At 36.5% G+C, this 27,949-nt stretch overlaps 1 protein-coding gene across 1 annotated transcript in view; it reads left to right on the top strand.

The window, feature by feature from the left end:
• Positions 1-27,949, top strand: part of Atg16 (Autophagy-related 16) — a 307,774-nt gene that overhangs the window by 131,353 nt on the left and 148,472 nt on the right. The window contains exon 8 of the mRNA XM_090413611.1: positions 6,210-6,270. Coding sequence (XP_090269737.1) covers positions 6,210-6,270 — 61 coding nt within the window. The remainder of the gene's footprint in view (positions 1-6,209; positions 6,271-27,949) is intronic.

Genomic DNA, 27,949 nt, shown 5'->3' with positions numbered 1-27,949 from the left:
CATTGACACCATATAACTGCAGCGTATTGAATAGCTTCTCTCTTGGCACCTTGTCATATGCCTTTTCCAAATCGACAAAACTTAAATACAGATCTTTGTTATATTCCCATGCTTTCTCGACTATTTGTCGTAAAGTGAAGATCTGATCCTGACAGCCTCTATTTGGCCTGAATCCAGCTTGTTCTTCACCAAGCTTTTCTTCCACAATTCTTCTCAACCGTTTCTCAAGTATACTTGCATAGATCTTGCCAGGAACACTCAGTAGGGAAATACCTCTGTAATTCTCACATTCAGTTTTATTTCCCTTTTTATATATGGGTACTATGAGAGCTCTACTCCAATCATCGGGAATTCGTCCCTCTGTCCAGGCTTTCTGAACTATGCAGTGCAGCCACTGTAAGACTCTTATACCACCATATTTCAGCATTTCTGGTCGAATATCATCTACTCCTGCTGCCTTTCCACATTTCAAGCCTTTGATGGCTTTTTCTACTTCAAGTATGGATATGTATTCCTGACTGCATGCCTGGTCAGTGTTTTTTATCACTGTGCTGTCATCACTGCTTGTTTCATTTAGCAGTTTTTCAAAGTAATTACTCCATACTTCAAGGATATCTTTTTCTCCTGTTTTCATTTCACCTTTATCATCTCTAATTCCTTTTACAGCACTCTTTCCTCCATTCCTAAGCTTCTTCAACAACCTCCAGAATATTCTGCCACCTTCTTGATATTTATTTTCTATATTCTTGCTGTCGGAGATACAACTCCAATCTCGCCACTCAGGAAATCACCGTGAAATCCCTACAAAAGAGGTCATTAAGGACTCTTCTGGAACAGAATCAAACCAAAACCAAAAATGCCTCGTGGGGGGGGGGGTTCCAACTCTTTTATACCTGTTCTCCTAACGGCACTTTTTCTAACTTCTTTTCTCCGCCCCCTACTTGTTATTACTTCACCAACCAATTAGGGTGGCGTTTTTCTGCCAAACGTCATTTGATCGGCAGGCCCGTAACGATGTCTCGATCCGGGAATTGACCTTAAGCGATTTTCAGTTGTTTTTCTTTGCTAGCCTCTAACTTAATCCCCTTTCAAATTTTTTCTATGAATTTATTAATAACATAATCTCTAGCCTCTCACATACCATCTTTTATGAATAATCCTTTTCTGTCTTATTTATTTAACTCTTCTTATTTAAATCATATCACAATATTAATATACTCTTTCTTTTGTTTGTTAGTTTAACAAAACCTTTATATTTTATATATTTTATTGGATGCAAGAATCTTTCTTTTTCTTTTAATTAATTCAAGTATTATCTTTTATGCAGGGGTTTTAATTTATTTTATTTATTCTTCATGTTACACCATGATAGCAGAGAATTTTACATTCTTAAGATATCAGGGTGTAATAGTACTACTTACCCAGGTAAGATAGTACAACACTATATTCAGTCCTGAAGATATTTTAAGGCGAAAACTTTGTTTGCTCTCACCGGGATAAAGGATTAAACTAAATTTATCATGGAGAGAGAGAGAGAGAGAGAGAGAGAACAACTAGAAGTCATCCCTGGAAGTTGTGAGAGTTGTTAGTTAAGGATGTGTGGACTAGATGTTTTGCTTGGAGAGGTGAATGAAATGGATTGCCAGAATTAGTTGTTAGTTGCCTGACCATGAAAGAGTTTATGGAGAGGTATTATTATTATTCAGGCCTCCATGGAGTCAAAAGACTCATCGTGGGAGGTCCTTTCTAAGAAACACAAGTCTATGAAGACTCATCGAGGGAGGTCCTTCCTAGGAAACACAGTCTATCATACCACTCCTTAAATGAATTGACCGTTCTCACTCTCACCACTCCATCAGGCAATGCATTCCGTGATTCAACCACCTTCCATGCAAAGAAACCGCTCCTCACTCTCTTTCTCACAATTTCCTTTCGTAAATTCCAGGGATGGCCCGTTGTCATGACTCCTTCCTGCTGTTCAACCAAGCGAAAGAACTCCCCAGTGTCAACCCTGTAACCACCTCACAACAGTTTAAAAGTCTCAGTCATATCACCCCTCCTCCTTCTATTCACCAAACTCTGCAGTCCACACTCCCTCAGCCGATCCTCATAACTAATATTATTGTACAGCCCCGACACCATCTTTGTTATCCGCCTTTGTACCCTTTCCACAGTTAATTTATCCCCTTCAAATCCTGGGGACCAGATCTGAGATCAATAGTCTAAGTGTGGTCTGATCAGAGTCTTATACAACGGAATGATAACCATTTATCTCTGCAGGTCAGTATCCTTCTCATTATTGCAGCAATCTTCTGCGTTACTTTTACTACCTTTGCAATATGTTCCCTAAATTTCAGGTTTCTATCAATCATCAAACGCAGATCTCTTGTCTCTCCTACTTCCTCCAGTATAACTCCTCCCATAGAGTATGCAGTGTCCCATCGATGTTTCACAAACCTCAAGATCTTACATTTTGCTGCATTAAACTGACACCCCCCATTCATTTGCCCATCTATCTAGCTTATTCAAATCCTCCTGCAGGGTTACTACATCTGCACTATTACTAATAACCCTTCCCAGCTTCGCATCATCTGCAAACAACCAAATATCTCCTTGCAATCCACGGACAATGTCATTGATATAAAGATTAAACAATATAGGTCCCAGTACTGAGCCCTGTGGAAACCCACTTGTAACCTTCTGCCTCTTTGATATTGCTCCACCATACACAACTCTCTAATACCTATCAGGCAGCCAATCCTGAATCCAGTTGACCAATCTGACATCCAGACCCATGTGCTGTAACTTAAATATCAGCTTATCATGTGGAACCTTGTGAAATGCCTTTGCTAAGTCTAGGAAAATGGCAGTATATGCCTTTCCCTCATCTAATGCTCTTGTAACTTTATCATAAAAGGCTAGCATATTGCTAAAACAAGAGCGCCCCTTCACAAATCCATGTTGACTCTCACTGATAACATTACTGTCATCTGCCCAATGCTGTATATGGTCCCTCACTACTTTCTCCAAGATCTTACTAACTAGTGATGACACACAAACTGGCCTATAATTAGACACTTCCAGTCTGCTACTGCCCTTATGCAATGACACTATCTTACCTTCCTTCCATTCCATGGGCACCTTTCCTGCAGCCACACTTTCATTGAAAAGCCAGATCAAGGGCACTGTCAGTTCCTTAGCACATTCTTTCAAAACTCGTGGTGAAATATCATCCAGTCCCACAGCTTTACTAACATCCAGAGTACTCCGTATGTGGAACACACTCTCCTCCTGCACCTCTAAACCTCAAACCTGCTCTCTCCCGCTAGTATTCAAATTGACTCTTCCAGGATGAAATACTCCATTAAAGTGTTCATTGAACAATTCCACTATGTCCTCTGCATCAGTCACTCTATTCCCATTTTTATCCCACAGTGTCATTCTTCCTCAATCAGTTTTCCTCCTACTGGCCACATAGCTAAAAAATTCCCTAGGATTTTCTTTTGATCTTATGCCAATCTCTTCTCATATTCCAGTTTTGCCTTCCTTACCATGCAAGTCACTCTCCTGGCCTGTGTCTTATATTCTTCATGCATCTGCTCTTCACCTGTCTCCTTATATCTCTTCCATAGCCTCTTTTTCACATGTAGCTCCTGTTTAATATTGTTTATCATCCATTTTACTTCAAATTGTGTCCTCTTCTTCATTCATGGAATACAGCTTACCATTACTGCTAACAAATATTCCTTCACAATTTCCCATGCACTAATGTTATCCTGGCATTCCGATACCTCCCTACACGAAACTTTCCCAAGTTGACATCTAAGACTATTATAATCACTGCTTTATAATCATTTGGCTTGGAAAATGTCTATTCATTTTCCAAGTCAAAACCTTATGGTCACTCTCTCCAACTGGTGGGAGAGATGTCATCTCAGTTATTATCAGCTCTTCTGATGCTATAACCAAATCCAAAACTATTGAACCTCTTGTTCCCCCTGTTACATGTTGCCTAAGACATTTGTCCCTCAAGAATTCTAGAAATTCCATTCCCTTATTGTTACATGCATCTTCCTTTCCCTAATCTATACTGCTGTAGTTAAAATCTCCCATAACAATTGTTCTTCTTGCACTTGCCACGCTCAACTGTCTCAACATCTCCTGGTCCCCACCCTCTGTGCTCCTTGTATGGTAGGTATTGTGTACATAAAGGTTTGTGTGGATCTCCTGTGATGAATCTTCTTGCTCCATTGATATACCCATTTAATAATAATAATTATTATTATTATTAAATAGTAAAAGGAAATCAATGTATTTCCTTTTACTCTGCATAATTTTTAGAACTGTTTTATGTTTGTGTGTGTATGGCTTATTTATCTATAGTTTGCACTTCCTGAATACGGTGTTTTTTATGTATAGGAATTATTTCCAGTTTTCACTTGTTAGAAGTTTGTTCTCCAGAACTTATAACTTAGTTGAATAACTGAATTAAATAATGTCTTGCTGTTTCTTCTCCATTCCTCCAGAACATTTGAGTATCTCATCTTCACCTGATTCTTTATCTGTTTTCATTTGTCTGTCTGCAGTTTTTATTTCCACTTTTAAGGTTTTTTGGGGTCTCCTTATTTTTATTATTTTTTATAAAACCTTTTATAAAACCTTTCAAACGACAACATCTTCAAGTGGGCTGCAACAACATCTGATACTGAATTGTGTGCCTAGAAATCATCTGCTTCCATAATATAATCTGAGTACAACTGAAACATTTCATTATTTCTTTCTGCAATTATATGAAACCACAATTTGAGTTTCTTTCTGAATAATTCGATGTTGTTCCAAGCATTGAATATCGTTGTATCTGGACTTTCAAGTTTTAATTCACCTTTGTATGTAAGAAAATATATCGCTGAGATATGCCAGCCTGGCTACCCATTTCTTATCCTAGAAATAATGGGATAGGTCACTTTTCTTATTAATTAGAAATAGCTCAGCTTCCTTTCGGAGTTCATAGTAAAGCCTGGCTACCCGTTTTTTATCCTGGAAATAATGGGATAGGTCACTTTTCTTATTAATTAGAAATAGCTCAGCTTCCTTTTGGAGTTCATATTACCTCTCGTGAACTTCACCGCAGGACAGCCAACGAATTTCCGAATGTTGAAAGATTTCGATGTCTGAAAATTCCCGATCATTCATGAATACTTCCATGTTTAAAAATACGCTGCTTCGTCACTGACATTTCTTACATAGATGTTATTTAGGTGTTCTGGGTCTGAGCTTTTTGTTACATTAACGAATATTATATTCTCCTCAGAAAATTTTCACTAAAATATTTATTCATGAAAAATGACAAATTTCAGAAGAATCTCTTGCAGCCCGGTATAATTGATGCCAGGGCCCGGCGGTTGAGAAACCCGGATCTACAATGAGTCGACTGAGGCAAAAAAAAATTTTTGTTTTTATAACCCACTGTAGGAAGATGCCTGGCAGATATGACAGATACGACCGCCATGTTACTCTTAATATCATATGTATAGAAGACGTGTTATGACAAAGTTGTAGCTGTTGACTTTTCATGTGCTAAAAATATTAAAGATAATATACTTGAGTTAATTAATAAGCTTTTAAATAATGAAAAGTTTTGGCAACTAAACACAGTTCTTTTCTATCAGCTGAGTTATTATGCCCCTCAGCCAATGGCTAGAGGTTCTTTACATTAGCTGTAGTTTTCAGCTGCTGGGCCTTGTTCCTACAGTAGGCTTAGTGTTTGTTGGTTAGTTTCTTTTGTGTAAAACAAAATTTAACTTGTACGTATTGTAACAATTAAAAGAAAAGGTTGAATAATTTATAAGCATATAAAAGGATATCACCTGTAAATTGTTGTCGTGCCAGCAAAATTCTCAGACGTGCTACCTCTGGCACGCGTGCCATAGGTTCGCCATCTGTGCATTGGAGCAAGCTACTGACTTAATTTTACCACCTCATAGAATTATCTGTGAAATCTAAATTCTGTACAGTTTCTTTTGTAAAATGATGGCATATTTGAGATCTTTGAATTCCATTATGTAATGTAAATTATAGGTGCTCATTCTATATTCAGTTAAATTTATTGATATGTGAGAAATTTGTTAGCATTGAAATCTGAAACAACAATAATTAATATTTTTGTTCTAAGAAATATCAAGCTGCAGTTATATATTTTTACATTTTAGGTTTGGAAATACACCAATTTGTTTAGAGGCAGCCATTCCAAAGAAAGTGTATCAAAAATTTGTATGTAATTATATTCCATTTCTTTTGTGAATTTTAATGTAGTTAGGATTGCAGTCAAATTTCTTGAAGTGTTTCTTGAATTTGTAAAAGTTCTTATTAATGTTAAGTCCTTTGCATGCTTTTTCAAAATCATTTTTCATTTACTGTAGTTGAAAAAAATGTACATGTATTCTAAAAAACATACATTTATATAGAATACGATATTCTTTGAACTTCAGATTTGCTAAGTTTTGCATCCATCAAGGATCCCCGCAGTTAGCTCGAAGAAATTAACTTTAAAACATCCAGTTATTCCAAGAGTTTGGATCCAAAATTACATAAAGTACCATATGGACTGATAGTTTGGATAAGTTATTTGTAGGGGAAGAGATGCTCTTACGTATAACTTATTTAAACTATTAGTCTTACTCATCGGCCAAGATAGATTTTTATATCAAAAATTTGAGATTTTGAATTTATAGTAAAAAAAAAGAGAATTTATTGACTTATTACAGTTGACCCTCACTAATACACTATTAAAATTTTCTGTAGCTGTTGTTATGATTCATGTTGAAGTTTATGGAGCTGAAAACTATGTCATTACTGAATGTAATGCAAATAAACAATTTCTTACTTGATATTAATTATTTAAAAGGCAGTGTTATCAGAGGTAATTTAACAATGCCCACTCATTGAAGTCTCCACAATGAAATGGCCTAGATAACAAGGACAGTCAACATGCATGGAGGGCAAAAGTGGCTCTCTTTGTGGTGATTCCCATTATTAATGCTGAAGGGTAGATAAGGCATTATTCCAAAATCTGTGTGAGATCATACCATCAGTTCTGTTACAGTTAACCAGGTTCTGTAGAACTTATGCTGCTTCCAGGAACAGGCTATGATTTAAACTAGGATTTGTGAAGTAGTCTGACTTTCTTTCTTCTGATGAAGAGATATTTCTCTAAGGCATGTTGAGATAGCTTACTTTTTGGTTGTTCATTCTGAATGTATTTGGAACGTGTAGTGTGGTATTTTCAGTTCTAGATTGGAGTCAAGCATTAGTCCTTCGACATCTAATAAGACAATTTTGAATGTGAGAAAATCTAGACTGTGCATTATCATTTGTAATCTAAGAATTGTAAACTACAAAGTATTAAATAAATAATAGAAGGAATGAGTATAAGCATCCTTATAACAAGAAATGTCATATGAACGTAATCTGGAAAGAGAGAGAGAGAGAAGTAGCTTTACTTCAATATTCTCGAGTGGAAGTGCTCATAAATATGGGAAGGAAACTTAATGTTCTATTAAGGACTATTGCACTTCAAAAATCCTTAAAAGATTTCTCAAACAGAATGATTATGAATAAGCAGAATACCACAACAGTATTAGTTTATCCACTCTGGATATAACGTCTTAAACCACCAAGATTAACATATCAAACGGTTGTAGGAAATGTTATATGATTTAAAGCAAGTAAACCACAAAGGATTCCTAATGAACAGCATAAATATCCAAGTACAGTCATACCCCAACTTACGCGAATCTGGAGTTACGCAGTTTCATATATGTACATATTCCCATCCCGCTTCACGCCTCACCACTAGTCGTATCTTTCAGGTGCCAGCCGCATTCGCCAGTGTTGCACATGCTGTGAACAAGCACTGATGTGTTTTGCGCAGTCTCCATTCATACATGATTTTTATAGTCTGCAAACCTTGCGATTGTTTAATGTTATGTTCTTGATAAAAATTTTATGACATAAAAAATAATAATGTCATCCAAAAGAAGCAAGTCCGATTCTTCTACAGCTAGCAAGAAAAGAAAAACATTGACTTTGGAAACCAAACTCAACATTATTAAAGATTTTGAAGGCGGAATGAAAATTTGTGAGCTAGCAAAGAAGTTCGATCTACAGGAATCCACAATAAGAACAATCATAAAAGAAAGGTTTACAGATTTCGGAGGACATAGATTCTAACGAGAAACAAACTGTAGCCAAAAGGCAAGGAATAAAAAAATCATTAGCTTGCTATGAAGAAATTTTGCGTGACAAGAAAAAGACATTATGCCGTCAGACAAATCTATTAGATTTTATGAAACCATCGACATCGAAATAACTTTCTTTTTTTTATGTACGAAAAACTACAATTATCATTATATTTCTTAAAAAATATAGGTGTTTTTGTGAACTTTGGTCCCAATTGTATATTTGTATATATAAATTACATGCAAAATTATACCCCGAGTTACATGAATTCGACTTACGCGCTTTTTGTTGGTCCCACCTACCGCATAACTTCGGGGTTTTACTGTACATATGATACGAAAATATACTCCTTTAGTTTCGATTGATATAACAAAATTAATAAAAGAAAGCTGAAATGCAATGTTTTAGAATTTAGGAAATGAAGATTTCATGCAATGAACAAAATTTTAATTTAATATTTAGTTATAGAATCTTGCTTAAAGCTATGAAAAGATTAAAATATTCATCCAGATATCTAAAGAATCAAACTCACTTAGATACTCATTATGGAACAATTAGCTTAAATGGGTAATCCTGCATTCATTTTTTAGAACCATGTTTGGTAGTTTATCAAGATTTAATAAATAAAATAATAGCTGAAGAACAAGATATTCAGTATGCAAGAGATATATTTTATATATGTGTGTGTGTGCCTGTGTGTTAAAAATAACAAGCAATTTTAAACCTGGTTTTACCCCATTTCCCAAGTAAGCAAATAGACAAACAAATCAAGTTTGCGCCTGCAAGTGATGCAAGACCAAGGCAACTCGTGGTAAAGGTGGCATAAGCTCTGATCACTAATCTTAATATTTACCCTTAATGCCAAAACCCATCTCCAAGAAGGGGATGCATGATGTTTTGTATTAAAGGCAAGGGGCCACTATCCAGACCAGTTTCGACCTTTATTGAGGTCTCATCAGTGGGAGCTAGGCTAGAAATACCAAGATTTAGTAATACAGAGCTTATAAGTATTTTACCAGAACAAGTTGCCATAAGGTGTTTTAACCTTATTAAATAATTTAATACAAAACATCATGCATCCCCTTCTTGGAGATGGGTTTTGGCATTAAGGGTAAATATTAAGATATAGTACCTTATATCTTAACAGTGCATCTAAATTAATTCTCCTGTGTTACATAAAAGAAACATGGAAAAAATTTGGAATGAACTCATGTATGCTCTGTCTCCTGGGTCGTGCACTAATTCAAGGATTTTTCACTAGAGTCCTAAACTTTTCTTCCGTCTTGGGTCTTAAATTTCATTCTGCAGTGTCTTGCTTCATCTGTTCCTCATCAAGGATTGTTGGCAGGGCTTCAGAATTCTGATCTCTGGCACTCTTGGGTTTTGAACGAGGGGTCCGGCATGTGGAACATATGCAGGCTCGTTCAGAAGGCAGAGCATTCTCCTCCGGGTTTGGTAGTTTCTATTAGTTATTATTAGCTTCCGGTAATCTTCCACAGCCAAATCCAAGATCGAAACAGCCTCAGGTGGATCGGCGTCCCTTTCTCCCCGACATCTGGCATACCCTAGCCGTATAGTCGTGTCCACTTTTTTCCGACTGCTGATATTGATGTTCTCCTCAATCCCTTTTTATTTCATGTTCTCTGGGATCTTGCACTAAGGGTTGAGGTCCCTGAAGAATTTGGCGTGCCTCCTCGATCTTCTGTTAGTCCGACCCGTTCTTTCTTGTCCTGTTGTACTACACAAAATCCGATTAGTCGGACACCGGAACTTCGTGTGATCCACGCCGACCCCTTTTAAGAACGACCTTGACGGTTGACATATACAGAGCATGTAAATAAAGGTTTTCAAAGCACTTAGTTAAAACAAAGATATATGGTTTCTAGTGACACAGCATTTTCCTTTGTTACTAACTTTAACCATTGCTTGTTTACTACATCTTTGGGCAGGTTATATTTTCCTTAGGATTATGTACATTCTTTTATAGAAGTTTATTTTTTTTAACACAAACTTTTTAGATGTGACCTCTGTAAAAATCTATGTAAAGCGCTCGTAAAATATTATGCTACATAGAATTTTACAAAGGCCCACCTCTTCATGAAAAAATTTTAAACCACGAATGTGGATGAAAATTTTTTCTTTACAGAGTTTCTCTGTCGAGTTTTGTGCATTCTCTGGGTTGAACAGTATTCAGGTTTGTCATCTACTTTTGAGCAGGGAATGCAGTCAGTCTGATCTGTGGGCTTTCTCTGGTGTGACTCATGTTTGTCATCACTCCTTGTGTATTTAACCCCTTTATGATTCCTTGCTCTCCTTCTATTTCTCCCGTTGCCTGGGTGGTGACTTTTACTACTACTTCTCTCTTTAATGTTTACTTCTATCACATTCTTGACATCCTTCATTGTGGCCTCTGTATCTTCCCTCTCATTTGCTACCCTGACACTCGAGATGTGAAAGGTTTCTCCCCTTTTCCCTGTTGAGTATCTCTAACAGTTGGGGGATCAGGCAAAGAATTTTCCCTGTCTTTCTGATCAAAATTTCTATTTTCCTTTGCTACCCCCTTTTCTAACTGGGAATGGTCGTTCCGTGGGTTATTCTCACCAATGTTTCTGTCAGGGCGATGTCTCTGGGCATCTTTTTTCCAGGCAACCTGCTTAATCCCCATTATGGAAATTTCTTTTGTAAAGAGATCGCTGGAGAACCTGTGTTTCTCTAAAAAGTCAGTTCCAAGCTACCTTTTCTGTAGTTCTAGAGGTTTCTGGGAGAATTAATAACTCTGTGAGATGGTCAACTCAAAACCAGGCAGCCACATGTTTACTTTCAATTTCTCCTAGGCATGAACAGAGGGTTTCCCAATTCTATTTAATATAACCGGCCTTTTTAGCAAAGTGATACAGTCGGGCACCCGGGATTTCAGCTTCCTGAATAAAGACTCGGTAATCACTCAAACTTGGGAATCGGTGTCTAGCAAAACTTTGCACTGTATCCCTCTTATCTTTCCCTGTGTCACTGTCATAGATCCTTCATGTTGATTTCTAATGTTTCTCTGCATTTTCTTTGTTCTCCGTGTGTGATTGCGGTGAGTTGTTACCATATTAGATTCCCAGTGCATATTTCTATCTGAGTTCTTCCTACTACTAAAGCAATGTCTGGCAATGTGCCCAAATTTATTGCATCTGTAGCACTGAGGTACTTCTCTCCTGTTTTCCCTTTTAATACACTCTTGTTCAGGGCCCAGCTGTTCCTTGAAGGTTTTTGCCTTGAACTCCCCTACACAGGGGAGTTCAAGGCAAACCTACACAGGCCTTGGATAAATTTATCCAAGGCCTGTGTAGCTCAGTTGAAGTGGTGCTTGCATCCTCTGCGCTTGGCCGCTTGAAGTTAGACTTAGGTTCTAGTCTAGTCGCTGACTGGAGGAACTTTTTCTAAGCCTATCTTCGACCGGTTCCCGAGTTAGTCGATCTCTGGCACAGGCAAGCAGGTTTTTCCTCCCGGAAACTCGGGTTTTTCGTCCCGTAAACTCAAGAAAATCGACCATAGTACCCACATTATTTCAGACAGTGACATATCTTGTTAGGGTTAGGTACCAAGAGATGGCAGCACTTGTTTGCCAGCCTCTTCATCGGTGGCTGCTATAATTAGTGATAGACATGGGCCAGCTATCTCTGATTGGCTACAGGTGGAGATTGAACTGCCCACTCATTATCTAAAAGCTAGATAGGGTATAAAGGCCTCGCCTACTCCCTATTAGGGAATAAAAGGCGTTAGTTGATTTTTTTTTATTTTGATTTAATCCTTTATCCAAGTGTAGGCAAATAAAGTTTGCGCCTGAAAATATCTTCAGGACTGAGGCAAGGTGGTACATCTGTTGACACCTCTTAGCAAAGGTGGACCAAGCTCTCATCTCTCCTTGTCTTAGTATCTCCCATAATGCAAAGCACATCTCCTTGCAGACATGTATAATGCTATGCATTAAGGGAGGGGCCACTACTCAGACCGGTTTCAACCTTTATTGAGGTCTCGTCAGTAGGAGGCAGACCCAGAAGTGGTGATAAGCAATGGAGAGGTCATATTTACCTATACGAGTTGCCAAAGGGTGTACCACTTTATTGTTAGACTATAATCTAAATTTATTATAGTCTAACCAAGTGCAAAATAAACTTCCAACAGTATAGTTCCTTCATGTCAATGGATTCAGCGATTGTCAGTCAGTTGTGGTCTGCATTGTTTATTTCTGTGGCCTTATTTTCCTCTTTTCCTCCCTTCTGTTGGTCCCTAGTTTTTTCTTTAGGGTTATCTGAATTTTTCTCTCTCTTAATCTCATTCTTTGGATCTGACACTGCTGTAATGCTGTGTATCTGGCTGGCACTAGAAGCGGTATGAAGATCGCTTAGCCTTTCCTCTTTTTCTTTTACTGCCTGATTGCATTCTTCCAAATGATTTATCTTCCTTTTGTATGCTGTCTCTTGGAATTCCTCTTTTACTCCTAACCTGAATCGGTTAAAGACTGCCCAATCAGGATGGCTCTTTTCATCATTGGACATGCTCAAGCTATTAGCTAAACTTAGCAGCCTCTTATAATAATCTGTGATAGATTCTTTCTTCTCTTGTGTGTATTTTTGTAGCCTCTACAGGTTCGGATTCACATTTCTAACCTTGGAAAACTAAGATATCAGGATATCCTTGAATTTATTGTATTCCAAAGTGTCTCTCAGTATAGGAGAGGAATACAAAAAATTCTTGGCTCTGCCAATTTATTCCATAATATGATTAGAAGCTGGAAATCCGACCAGTTTCCGACATTCCTTAGCTCCTCTACAAACTTGAAGAAGGACAAAACATCATCATGGTCCTCTCCAGAGAATTGTGGGATGATGAGGTGAGGATTCACTGTTCTAAAGAATTATTGATCCCCCATCGTGTTACTGCTGGTGGCTTCAGAATCAAGGCTGTCCGCATTCATGTTTAAAAACTTTTCTTACACTATATATATATATTTATACACTTTCTCTTTATACTTAGTCACCTGATCTTTGTACAAAACTGTTCCAATCTATTTTTTTTTATTTTAATTACTGTGGATTTTATCCTGTCGATGCAACGGCATTGTAAAGGAGGCTCTATATTCATATTGTAAACTTTAAATCTATATTTGTCTCTTGCTCATAAAATATTAAGTTACATCGAATTTTACAGGATACTATGGCAAGTGATGTGAAGTCATTAGCTTCTATATACGAGTTGCCCATTCCTGAAAATTCTTCAGGCACTAACTTTGTTTGCTTACTTGTATAAAGAATTTAACCAAGAATATAATTTCTTGGCATCTTTAATTTAAAGTATAACTAAGTGGAAAACTTCAAACAAACAAAGAAACACTAAGGAGCAAATAATATTCAGAAAAGATTTTGAAAACAGAAAGGTAGAACTGATAAGAAAGAAACTAAACAGAAGAAAATTAAAGATCTTCTAAAGTCTTTATTCTCCAAGGAAAATAGGTAGAAGTCTATTATTATTATTATTATCTAAGACCTCCAGGGAGTCAAGGACTCATCGAGGGAGGCTGTAAATTACCCAACCCAGCTATCATACTTACCCTTGAATTCATTCACACTAGATGCACTCACTACCTGTAAAGGCAAATTATTCCATCACTCACTGCTCTCTGGGAGAAAAACCTAGCTCTTAACCCTTTCTTGACTGAGAACAACCTTAACTTCCATGGATGCCCTCGTGTTCTCTCTCCCCGCCTTCCATATAACGAAAAATTTCATCAGTTGAAATGCTATAACACCCATTCAAATGTTTATAGACCTCTGTCATATCACCCCTCTTTCTCCTGTTAACCAGAGTCTGTAATCCACATACTTGCAATCTGTCCTCATAAACTAAATCCCATAATCCGGATATAATCTTGGTAACTCTTCTTTGCACCCTTTCCACAGCTTCTTTATCCCCTTGAAACCCGGGAGACCAAATCTGTGCAGAGTAATCCAAGTGTGGTCTTATCAAAGCCTTATAAAGAGGCAAAATTACTTCTTTTCAAGGTTCGCTTCAACATACCAATTATCCTCTGAGTTGTATTTGCAACTTTTGCTATGTGACCTTTGAACTTTAAATTCTTATCCATCAATACACCAAGATCCCTTGCCTCTTCAGATTCTTATAGCATAACCCTGCTAATATAATATGCCGCCAGAACTCGTCTAATCATGCCAAAGTGCATAACTTTACACTTACTAACATTAAACTGACAGCCATTTTCGTTAGCCCAGATTTTCAGTCTATTCAAATCATTTTGTAATTTCTGAATATCAGTAGCATCCCTGATTACCCTGCCTATCTTTGCATCATCAGCAAACAATTGCAAATCTGATGATAGATCCTGCTTGATGTCATTAATGTATAGATGAATAATAATGACCCAGGGACTGACCCCTGAGGTACACCACTGATTACCTTAAATCTGGCAGATTTACATCCACTGTATACCACTTTTTGATATCTGTCTGTCAACCATCCCCTGATCCAAGTCAATAGATTGTTTTAGTTCCATATTCTCCAGTTTACACAACAGCCTATCGTTGGTATCCTATCAAATGCCTTAGAAAAATCCAACATTATCATAGTGTATCCATTTCCTTTATCCAACTCGGCCGTAACATTGTTATAAAATATGAGCAAATTGCTAAAACATGACCTTCCTTTAGTAAACCCATGCTGTTCCTTGCATGGTATAGAATGCTTGTCTACCCATTTCTACATGCAAGTTCTTACCAACTTCTCTAAAATCTTAATTTTATCTTTTTATCCCTTTTTTATTTTATCCCTAATTTTATCTTAATTTGTTTGAATTCTGTGGTTGGTTTTATTGAGTTAAGGGAGAAAAAAATCTAATTGGTTTGCATCAAAGATCAACAAATTTGGGAACAGGCTGAAAAAAAAAAAGTCCTTGCAAAAGTTCCTTTAGCCAAGGTCTATATTCAAACTTAAAATGGTCTTTCTTCTGGTAGTGTCTAGCAGCAAGGAACCAGAAAATGCAAAAACTGAGGAATTGTTATCCTCAATCATCATTTGACTGAGGAGTTGAATAAAAACTCATCAGATGCAGCAGAGCTTATGGACTTCAACAAATTATCTCATGCTGGTGAAGAAAGGAAAATGTAATAAAACAAGACACAAAGAAGAAATAATGAAAACACAGATGCAAAATTTTTTCAGTATGAATAAGATCTATACCCACACAGAAACATTGTTTCCAGATCAAGATCTTGCCACCATACTTTAATTTGGCAATAAGTTGCCAAATTAAAGTATAGTGGCAAGAAACAAACAACAAAAAAAATGAGTCATGAATAACAGTCCTCACCTATAACAATTCTCCCTATATAAAAAGTGTTAATGGATCGCAAAAACTTTTAAAATCTGGAAAAGAAATTACAAAAAGTAAATTCTTCAGGACAATATTATAAGAGGTATGCTTGATGAGAGAGAGAGAGAGATGAAATCATGCTGCTCAGGTGCAAAGATTAAGGATGGTGGTGAACCTATTAGAATACAGAAGGGTAAAGTCAAAGAGTTGATTTTTTTGGCTGGAATGAATGATTTTAAAGGAAACAAGTATGATATGAGCAAGGAATGAAAAAGTTACTGAAAGTAGCAAAAGAAAGAGTGAGAGAGTTAAGATAGTGAGTCTGCTGCCGGAGTATGACAGTTGAGTTGAGGAGCACCACAATAGCAAATGAGTTAGTACATAGGTTATACAGGTGGAATTACGGAGTTTGTGGATATGTGTAGTGAATGTGACTGATGAAAGATGGATGGTTTGCATTTGAATAGATTTGGTTCAAAGTCTGGAAAAAGTGTTGTTGACTAAAGTGTAGGTGCAAAATCAAAATCATAAGAGCTTTTAGGGGGAAAGCTGTTGAGCAAGTATACAAGTGCACAGATACCAGTGAGGTAGTTGAGTGTAACAGTGTGCAAAAAATACCTAAATTGTTACCACTGGTAACAAACAAGAATGGGAAATTAGTATCAATTGTCGGGACAGCATGAGGCGGGGGGGGGGGGGGTATTGCACTTTATGTGCCTGAATGCTAGGACCATTCGAAACAAGGGGGAGGAGTTTTTGAGCATTGGTCAGTTCATCTTAGCCAAAGATTATTGTCATTAGTGAGACAGACTGACAGAAGAGAATCTAACAGATAAGGTGAGGACTGTTATTCATGACTCATTTTTAATAGTATTAACAACACCAAACAAACTATTTTATAAAAAGTTGTTTGATTAACTTGCTTATATTTCACTGAATTACAAATCAGCATCATCAGAGCACAACACAGCATGTATACGCAACAGTAAATAAGTGAAATAATACAATTGTAATGAACAAAATATCTAAAGTCTTATTTTGGCAACCTCTAATGTTGTAAAAAAAGGTATTACAGCTATGTTGGAGTTGCTCTTAAGATAAGTCTCCCAAATTTCTGGCAAATTGATGCATCCGTATTTGTTCAGGTTAGGAGAATTCTTCATAGCCATGGCTGACTCAAAAAACAATCTTTCGGATAATTTTTCTGTAATGACTTCTAAATAGCACATTAGTTTTCTTCCATCTAATCCTGTGCGAAGGAATGTCCAAAACATGGTCTGCCAGTCCTGACTTGCGTAATAATGGTAGCGAATACATTTTTGATGTTCTTCCAGGCAGATGTTAACAGACCTTCCTGTCTGCCCATAGTAAGCCAAGTCACAGTCACAGGGAACTTCATACACTCCAAGGTGTGCTAAAGGGTGAAATTTATCCTTAAGCTAGCAGATCAGAGTTGCTAATTTAATGAGGTTTGAATGTTGTCCAAAGGTCATGTTTTATTAATACTTTGGCCATATTTTCTGATGTACCTCTGACATAGGGAATCTTCTTCTTCTTATTGTGCTATCTTCTATCGAAGGTCAGCGACCATCTTGGCGAACAAACTGCGCTCTTGTGCTAATCTGAGCAGTTGTGCACTGCTCTGACCTGTCCACGTCTTGATGTCAAACCATGATATTCTTTTTCTTCCTCTAGTTCCTTTGCCACCAATTCTTCCTATCAAAATAGTTTATAGAAGTTGGTATTTGCTGTTTCTCATGATGTGGCCAAGATATGATGTTTTTCGTTTCTTGATTATTTGTACAAGATGTTTAGTTTTTGCCAATGGATTTTAAGACATCTTCATTGGTAATTTTTTCTGTCCATGATATCTTTAGCATTCTTCTGTATAGCCACATCTCAAAGGCTTCGATTTTCTTGATGGTTGTCGCCTTCAGTGTCCATGTTTCAACTCCATAAAGCAGAATAGACCACACGTAGCATTTCAGCATTCGGCATCTGACTTCCATGTTTAGGTCTTTATTGCAGAATAGTGTTCTCATTTTCATGAAGGACTGCCATGCAACTTCAATCCTTGTCTTTATATCTATTTCTGGATCCCACTGTTCATTAAGCCAGCAACCAAGATATTTATATCTTGACACTTGATCAATATTTTTCCCATTGAGTGTCAGTTTCATTGATGAGGCTGGATGTTTGCTGATGATCATGTATTTTGTCTTGTTGATGTTTATATTTATTCCCATTCTTTGGCTTTCTATGTATACTCTGTCAATGAGTTTTTGGAGATCCGTAACATTATCTGCAATTAGCACGGTGTCATCTGCATATCGAAGGTTGTTAACAATCTTTCCATTTATTGTGATTCCCTCTGAACATTCTTCCAATGCTTAGGGAATAGAAATGGTAATATTGTGTTTTTGTGTATTAGAGGAGGGAGAGGTAATGGAGCTATGTAGTATTTTATTTGTTTCGTAGGAATTGTAGTCATTGGCCCAAGAATGTATGGTGCAGATATTTGAGTTCTCTGGACGGAGCTGTATCATTAGAACAAATGGCTCTGTGTGTAAGTGTTTTTAAAATGCTATACTGTTGGGCTGGATGATGATGTCATTGTTTATATAGATATCTTTGTGTGTGTTGGTTTTCTGTAAATGGAAAAAGATAGTGATCCATCTGAAATGCAGGTGACTAAAGTGTCAAGAAATGGTAAACCATTATTAGATTCTTTTTCTACCGGTCCCAAGCCTGGATAAATGGGGATGGTTGAGTACAGGGCTAGTAATCCAGTCTTCAGAAAAGAAAAAAAAAATTGCTATGCAAACTGAAACCTACCAAAATGTGATACCAGACGAAGAAAATAGAATACAACCTGCCACAAACATAAGGCACCTCTGTGAAAGCCCTTCTGGGGAAGCAGAGGTGTGGAAGAAAGTGACAGACACGTTAATAAAACACAAACTTAGACTGGGATGTTGGAATGTTAGAACCATGCTTGAAACTGGGAAAACATACCAAGTCTCAAGAATTCTAGAAAAATACAGATTATCAATAATGGGTTTAAGTGAAACGAGATGGATAGGAACTGGAAAAATCAAATTAAACTCTAGTCATTACTTAATCTACTCTGGGAACCAAAATATGAATGACCACACAAAGGGAGTTGCACTAATTGAGTGGAACCCGATATCTGAAAGAATGGTAAATGCTAGATTTAAAGCTAGCAAACATAGTATTACAATAACTGTTATATATGCACCAACAAACGATGCGATCCAGGAAGAAAAGGATAATTTCTTTAACATGCTACAGAGAAATATAGAAACAACAAATAAAAAAAGATATGCAACTTTATAATTTGAGACTTTAATGCTAAGGTCGGAAATGATAATACTAATAAAGAAACTGTTATGGGAAAGCATGCAGAAGAAGAAATAAATGTAAATGGAGAATTATTTAAAGACTTTTGTATGTTCAACCAGCTTGTAATAGGAGGGAGTCTCTTCCAACATAAAAAAATACATAAGTGGACACGGATAGCACCAGATAGGAAGATGAAGAACCAAATAAACCATATACTTATAACAAGGAATTGGAGGAAATCACTCCTGGATCTTAGAGTTAAAAGAGGAGCTGAAGCATATTCAGATCATTTTCTCCTAACAGCTATCATAAAAGTAAAAATATTTAAAAATAAACACTGAACAATAGGAACAGGTTTAGAACTGAAAAACTCAAAAATAAAGAGATTAGAAATAAATTTACAACAACTCTACAGAATAAATGGGATTAACTCAAAAAAAGAGGAGATGACATAGAAGAAAAATGGACAAAGATTAAAGCCATACTAATAAGTACATTAGAAAAAATATTGGTATTTCAAACTAATACAGACAAAGAATGTATATCAGAAAACACTAAACTAAAAATAGAGGAGAGGGATAGAATAAAAAAAAATCTGTTACAGACTGGGAAGGATGGCGAACAAGAACAAGCAGAAAGATATAGAGCAGTTAACAAAGAAATAAAAAGAAGTGCAAGAAACGATAAAAGAAAATACATAGAGAATCTAGCACAAGAGGCAGTGGATGCTGCATATACAAACAATACTAGAAACTTGTACGATATAATAAGGAAATTAAGAGTAAAAAGAAATAAATGGATAGTTCCTATATACAATAAAGAAGGAAAACTATTATTAAATGAAAAAGAATTGATAAATAGAATGGTGGAATTCTTCTCAGAGAAATTTCAAGAAACGACTGATGCCAATCAGAGCCTAGAATTAAATGAACAAAATGCATCGTTGGATATAAATTTGAACGAAATTACAAAAGCAATAACTCAGATCAAAACAGGTAAAGCACAAGGAGCAGATAACATACCAGGCGATATACTAAAAGCAAATCCAAAACTTACAGCAGAGATATTATATCCCTCACTGAATGAGATATGGCAGAAAGAAGAGTGACCTAAAGAATTGAATACTGGATTACTGGTTAAATTACCCCCCCCCCCCCAAAAAAAAAGGGAACCTATCTGAATGCAAAAATTGGAGAGGTAAACATTGCTGAGTGTTATAAATAAAATATTAGCAAGGATAATATTAGAAAAAAATCAATAGAGAAATAGCACAAAAAAGAACAGGCAGGATTTAGAGCCAATAGATCATGATAGATCATGCACAGACCACATTGCTACGTTACGAATTATCATAGAACAATCATTGGAATGGCAGGCAAGCTTATTTAAATTTTATCGATTTTGAACAAGCTTTTGATAGTGTAAACAGATCTTTCCTATGGAAACTACTTAGACATTATGGACTCCCAGAAAAAATAATAAAAATAATTTTAAAAAAGTATGAAGATTTTGAAATTAAAGTAATATATGGAAATATGCTCTCAGAATCTTTTAAAACAAAGACAGGAGTAAGGCAAGATTGTATATTCTCCCCTACTCTATTTTTAATTATCATAGACTGGGTGATGAGAAAAGTAGTGCTTAAGGGTCAAAGCTGTATAACTGAGAGGAGACCTCCACATAGCCTTTAAAGGAATGCGGAGAACCGACCAGGGCTTCTGACCTAATGTCCAATCCTCACCTTCTCGTGGTGCACCCTGTTGGGTATCTACTTTGATACTGAACGAACGAGGATGGGCTGGCAATTTGGGATTTAGCCGACCAAATTGTATTCTTATTGGTTAAACCAAAATAAAAAATGATGGTACAACATGACAAAATTTCATGCCGGCTGGGGCGTCGCCCGGTTAAACAAGGCCCCCGTTGTTTTCGCCAGGGAACCAGGGCGAACAGCGAAAAGTCAGCTACTGGAACAAATCTGAAAACAAACCCCAACTCAACATCACCAGAGTTAAAGATCGGTACTATCAACGTAAGAAGCCTGAATGGCAAAGAAATGGAGCTAGCTGAGGAATTAGATAAGTACCAGATCGACATAATAGGGGTGACTGAAACAAAAAAGACCAAAACTGGTGAGATCTTTCTGAGCAATAAATACAAAATGTTATATTCAGGCAATGACAATCAAGGAAAAGAAGGAGTAGCCATAGTATTCAACACAAAATACGAGGCTAATCTTCTTGAATGGCAGTCAGTCTCAAGTAGAGTAATGTGGGCAAATATGAGAATGGGGAACTGGACAATGAGACTTATTTGTGCCTATGGTCCCACAGAAGGTTCTACTAAGGTAGAAGTGGAGGAATTTTTTGAGGCTTTAGAAAAAGCAACTGACACAATGAAAAAGGAAAAGTTGGTCCTTGTTGGGGATCTAAATAGTAGAGTAGGAAATGATTGTGAGACATACAAAAATATTTTGGGAAAATTTGGAGAAAAGAGCAAAGCTAATAATAATGGCAAATATCTGTTGGATTTCTGCTCAGGACATGGACTGGTTATTACTAACACCATGTTCCAACATAAAAATGTGCACAAATTCACATGGAGAGAAGAGGCTAGGAATAAGAAAAGTCTCATTGACTATGTTATTGTTGATAGTGATGTTTTCTCCCTGGTGCAGGACACCAGAGTGTACAGAGGATTTGAAATTGGAAGTGATCACTATTTAGTCTTGAGCAAGTTAAAATTGAATTTCATACTGAAAAGAATAACATGTAAGAAAGTTTTAAAGTGAATAAAAGTTGAGCAGCTCTCAGATGTGAACTGTAGACTAAAATACAGAAATATTATTGAAAAGAAAATAAAAGAGTTTGAGAACAGGAATCAAACCTTGGAGATTCAGTGGCAAACTCTGAAGGAAACATTGATTGATTCTGCCAGAGAGGCATGTGGTGAGGTTGTGTGCAAAGATAAAAAAATCAGAACTCCCTGGTGGACACAGGAAGTTAAAGAGGCAGTGAAGGAAAAGAAGAAAGCATATCAAAAGTTCCTGGCAAATAAGTCAGCTTTTACTCTTACAGAATACAGAGACAAATGTAAGAAAGCTAAACAGTGTGTAAAACTAGCTAAACAAAAGTCATGGGAGGACTTTGGCAAGAATATAGAAAATAAATATCAAGAAGGTGGCAAAATATTCTGGAGGTTGTTGAAGAAGCTTAGGAATGCAGGAAAGAGTGCTGTAAAAGGAATTAGAGATGATAAAGGTGAAATGAAAACAGGAGAAAAAGATATCCTTGAAGTATGGAGTAATTACTTTGAAAAACTGCTAAATGAAACAGCAGTGATGAGAGCACAGTGATAAAAAACACTGACCAAGCATGCAGTCAGGAATACATATCCATACTTGAAGTAGAAAAAGCCATCAAAGGCTTGAAATGTGGAAAGGCAGCAGGAGTAGATGATATTCGACCAGAAATGCTGAAGTATGGTGGTATAAGAGTCCTACAGTGGCTGCACTGCATAGTTCAGAAAGCCTGGACAGAGGGACGAATTCCCGATGATTGGAGTAGAGCTCTCATAGTACCCATATATAAAAAGGGAAATAAAACTGAATGTGAGAATTACAGAGGTATTTCCCTACTGAGTGTTCCTGGCAAGATCTATGCAAGTATACTTGAGAAACGGTTGAGAAGAATTGTGGAAGAAAAGCTTGGTGAAGAACAAGCTGGATTCAGACCAAATAGAGGCTGTCAGGATCAGATCTTCACTTTACGACAAATAGTCGAGAAAGCATGGGAATATAACAAAGATCTGTATTTAAGTTTTGTCGATTTGGAAAAGGCATATGACAAGGTGCCAAGAGAGAAGCTATTCAATACGCTGCAGTTATATGGTGTCAATGGGGCATTATATCAAGCAATACTTAGTCTTTATTTGAGTTGTGAGTCAGCAGTTAGAATTGAAGGAAGTACAGGAAGATGGTTTAATGTTAAATCTGGTGTGAGACAAGGATGTACATTATCCCCTCTGTTATTCATTATCTATATGGATCACATTATGAAGGAATGTGGTATTAAACCTGATATCAAAATTGGAGATGTTAATGTCAGCTCTTTGCTTTATGCGGATGATGTTATACTTCTAAATAAATCCGCTACAAGTCTGCAAGATTCTCTGACTAAATTGAATAGCTGTTGTAATAGATATGGTATGAAGGTCAGCAATAAAAAGACAAAGACAATGAAAATAGGCAGAATTATTGAAAATGTCAACTGTGTTGTGAATGGAGAACCTGTGGAACAAGTAAAACATTTCAGCTACTTAGGCACAATTTTTACTGAAGATGGTAAACTAAATATAGAAATAGACAACAGAATCAGCAAAGCTGGTATCGTGGGAAGTCAATTGAATAAATTCATATGGAATAAGAAAGAAATTAGTCGGAACACTAAATTAGCTGTATACAAGACTGTGTTCAAACCAATTTTAACTTATGGATCTGAGAGCTTGGTCAGAAGTAAAACACTTGACCAAAGACTAGAGACCGCAGATATGAGAGTCCTGAGAAAGATTAGAGGCGTGAACAGATGGCATCAATGGCAATATCATATTAAAAATGAGGATATTAGGAAAGAACTTGACATTGTCAGCATCCAGGAATGCGTTAGCAGAGCTAATCTCAGGTGGTATGGTCACTTGAATAGAATGGGAGAGGAAAGATTAGCAAAACAAGTGTTCTCTGCCAAGTTGGCAGGAAAACGACCCAGAGGAAGACCAAGATATAGGTGGATTGATACGGTACAAAGTGCCTTAGACGATAGAAATATAAGATCTGATAATGTTGAAGTCTTGACAAGTAACAGACTGATTTGGAGGAAAATTGTAGATAGGAAGTTAGTAATGATGTAATTTTTTCATGTAGTACTGTCATATCCTGTACACCCCTTGAGGGTACATGGCAGGAATTTGATGATGATGATGATGATGATGATGCTCTCAGAATCTTTTAAAACAAAGACAGGAGTAAGGCAAGATTGTATATTCTCCCCTACTCTATTTTTAATTATCATAGACTGGGTGATGAGAAAAGTATCTCATGGAAATACAGGATTACAATGGTTACTTCAAAACCAACTCCACGATCTAGATTTTGGAGATGATACCTGCTTACTTTCACAGAAACACCAACATATAGAACAAAAAACAATTGTAGAAACAGCCAGAAAAGTTGGTCTTAGGATAAATAAAGATAAAACAATGTTGATGAAAATAAATGCAATGCAAAATAAATAACAATAGAAGAAACACCGCTTAAAGAAGTAGAACAGTTTATATACCTTGGTTCAATAGTATCAATAAAAGGAGGAACTACTGAAGATATAAATAGAAGGAAACAGCTGGCTTATTCAACTTTCAGCCAACTTATATTTGGAAAAACAAGAACTTGTCTATAAAAACTAAAATTAGAATATTTAACTCAAATATAATGGCAATACTAATGTATGGATCAGAAACGTGGATGTTAAACAAAAAGATGTTTAGGAAGACCTGGGCACTGTTAACTAAGTGTTTAAAAATGATACTGAGAATATATTGGCCAAAACAAATATCAAACGAAGAACTGTGGCAGAGAACAAACCAGAAACCTATGTTGCAACAAATACGTGAAAGGAAATGAGGTGGTTGAGGTATGTGTTGGGGAAAAAAGATAAAATATAGTAAAACAGGCTCTAGATTGGAACCCACAGGATAAAAGAAGATGGGGAAGGCCAAAAGAAACATGGAAAAGAACAATACTGAAAGAAATAGCAAACATTAATAAAAACTGGAACCAAATAAAAGCAAAAGCAAAAAAACAGTCTGGTAGAAAATGGTGCTGGAAAACCTATGCTCCCAGGTGGAGTGAAGAGGATTAAGTAAGTAAGTATACTGTTGGACTGGATGATGTGATTGTTTATGTAGATATCTTTCTGTGTGTGTGTTGGTTTTCTGTAAATGGAAAAAGATAGTGATCCATCTGAAAGGCAGGTAACTAAAGTGTCAAGAAAAGGTAAACAGTTATTAGATTCTTTTTCTACTGTGAAGTGGATTATGGCGTGTTGTCTGTTTAGGTAGGTGACAAACACATCCAAAAGTCTCTTGTCCATCGGTCCAAATGGCAAACGCATCATTAACATAATGTAACCACACTAGAGGCTTGTATGTAACTGTGGTAAGTACTTTGTTTCCAAAGTTGTCCACGTAAAAGTTTGCTAGAGGGCGGTCCATACATACTGAATGTTAAACACTTTGTTTAACATTCAGTTAAAGTCCAACAGTATACTTATTTGTTTACTAAATCAGTTTTTCTTCTGCCCACTTTTCAAAGATTGTAGAATTCATTTGCCCATGGTAATCTCCAGCAGTGAAATTGTAAAAAAAAAAAAAAAAAAAAAAAAAAAAAAAAAAAAAAAAACCATTTCTCTACCTTTACAAAATTATTATGTGCTGCAAGGCAAGGCATTTCTGGTGTGTAATGCTCCACATTCTTCTTTAGGTTGCCAACATTTTCCATAAGTTAAATTACTGTCAATCCAAGTTTCATTTAGATGCACAATTGGTCTTTTCTCATCCCTGAAACATCGTATTGCTCTCAAATACTGTATTCCAGATAAAACAATGTCACTTTGCTCCATGATAAGTTTCTTTTTATTCTGTGACTTCTTTAAGCAAAATCCGATTTCATGAAATATTTTCCTTAAAGTTTCTCTTTTCCATAAGGAAAATTAATTTTTTCTTTCAGCACAGGAATCAATTTAGGAACAGTTGGCACTTTTTTTCTCAACCATGTAACATTCGTGAATAGTTCTTTTTATAACATCTACAAAATCTTTCAAAGTTATGTTTTCGATAGTTTTCTTTCTCTGGTGCATTTTAGGAGATTTAAATTTTGGCTTACCTTCACCTTTTGATTCCCTTCTTTTAACAGTCGACTCCAATATACCTTCAATTTCACTTGCACATTTTGTAACATGAGAAATTGGAACAAGCAGACTGGCTTCTAATCATTCTTTTTCGCAGAATGTCAGCACATTATGCAGTATTCTCTTGCAAGAGCTACTGAAAGTTTTAATACCAGAACTTGTTGACTGTACTGGATCCATTGTACAAATTAATAATAAAAAAATTAATGCAAAAAAAGTGACAACAAAAAGCAAGATACAAGTGACAGACAAGAAAGCACGTGATTTCGCGTGTTGGTGACCAATTCGTACCTCCTTTATTTCTTTCTCCCCTTCAACATGAATTGACAATTCTTTGCAGTCTGCCAGCCCCAGTTCTATGAACTGTAGGCATACAATAAAGTAACCTGCATACATAGTGAATTTGAATAATTCAACGATAGCAAGGAGAAATTTAGACTTGATCAAATCAATAGTGTCTGTAAGTGGTACATTGGTAAAGAAAGGGAAAGAGGTGACCAAAACTAACCATTATGTCTGAATTTTTAAGGATATGATTTTTAATTAGTGATTTGAAATGGACTTGATTTTTTACAAAAGTAGAGAAGTTGCGAGTAAAGGGGGGGGAGGGCAGGATACTGGGCTAACTGCTGGGCAAGTTTGAACATTGGACTATCTGTGCTATAGACTATGGGGCATATGGGGATATTAGATTTGCTGATTTTTGGTAATCCATAAATGCAGCAAATCTAACCGGTTTAACATGAACCGGTTATATTTTTTTGATTTCTTTTGGCCAGGAAATTGCTTTTTTCAATAATTTGCAGACTTTTTCCTTTGAGCCATAATGGGATCTCGATCTATAATTTGGTACATAGAACCTTCACATAGATCTTGTGTTTTTTTTTATTTAATCCATTATAATGGTTGCATTTCCCTAAAGGTCTTTTGTAATAATAATATTTTTATCTTATATAACTTTTTTCGGCAGAATTCTTACTACACTTTGGCAGCTCGCCTTATAGCTCATCACCATCTTTGCTTGCCGTGTGTGTGCTCCTGTCGTAGGTCGCTCCATCGACGAGACTAAAGTCTTTAATCTCCTCCGTCCTGCAAGAGGACCTCTCCTCTTGCAGGGTTGCTTAAGAGTAAAAGCTGTATAACTGAGAGGAGACCTCCACATAGCCTTTAAAGGAATGCGGAGAACCGACCAGGGCTTCTGACCTAATGTCCAATCCTCACATTCTCGTGGTGCACCCTGTTGGGTATCTACTTGGATACTGAACGAACAAGGATGGGCTGGCAATTTGGGATTTACCGACCAAATTGTATTCTTATTGGTTAAACCAAAATAAAAAATGATGGTACAACATGACAACATTTCATGCCGGCTTGGGCGTCACCTTGTTAAACAAGGCCCCCATTGTTTTCGCCAGGGAACCAGGGTGAACAGCGAAAGTCAGCTACTGGAACAAATCTGAAAACAAACCTCAACTCAACATCACCAGAGTTAAAGATCGGTACTATCAACGTAAGAAGCCTGAATGGCAAAGAAATGGAGCTAGCTGAGGAATTAGATAAGTACCAGATCGACATAATAGGGGTGACTGAAACAAAAAAGACAAAAACTGGTGAGATCTTTCTGAGCAATAAATACAAAATGTTATATTCGGGCAATGAAAATCAAGGAAAAGAAGGAGTAGCCATAGTATTCAACACAAAATACGAGGCTAATCTTCTTAAATGGCAGTCAGTCTCAAGTAGAATAATGTGGGCAAATATGAGAATGGGGAACTGGACAATGAGACTTATTTGTGCCTATGTGCCTATTTCCCTACAGAAGGTTCTACTAAGGTAGAAGTGGAAGAATTTTTTGAAGCTCTAGAGAAAGCTACTGACACAATTAAAAAGGAAAAGTTGGTCCTTGTTGGGGATCTAAATACCAGAGTAGGAAGTGATTGTCAGACATACAAAAATGTTGTGGGAAAATTTGGAGAAAAGAGCAAAGCTAATAATAATGGCAAATATCTGTTGGATT

This window comes from Typopeltis vanoorti, chromosome 24 (assembly GCF_054136105.1).
Source record: "Typopeltis vanoorti isolate ZY-2024b chromosome 24, IOZ_Tvanoo_1.0, whole genome shotgun sequence".
Classification (NCBI taxonomy): domain Eukaryota; kingdom Metazoa; phylum Arthropoda; class Arachnida; order Uropygi; family Thelyphonidae; genus Typopeltis; species Typopeltis vanoorti.
Note: the sequence above shows the minus strand (reverse complement) of the source record. Positions and strands in the feature narration are given on the sequence as shown.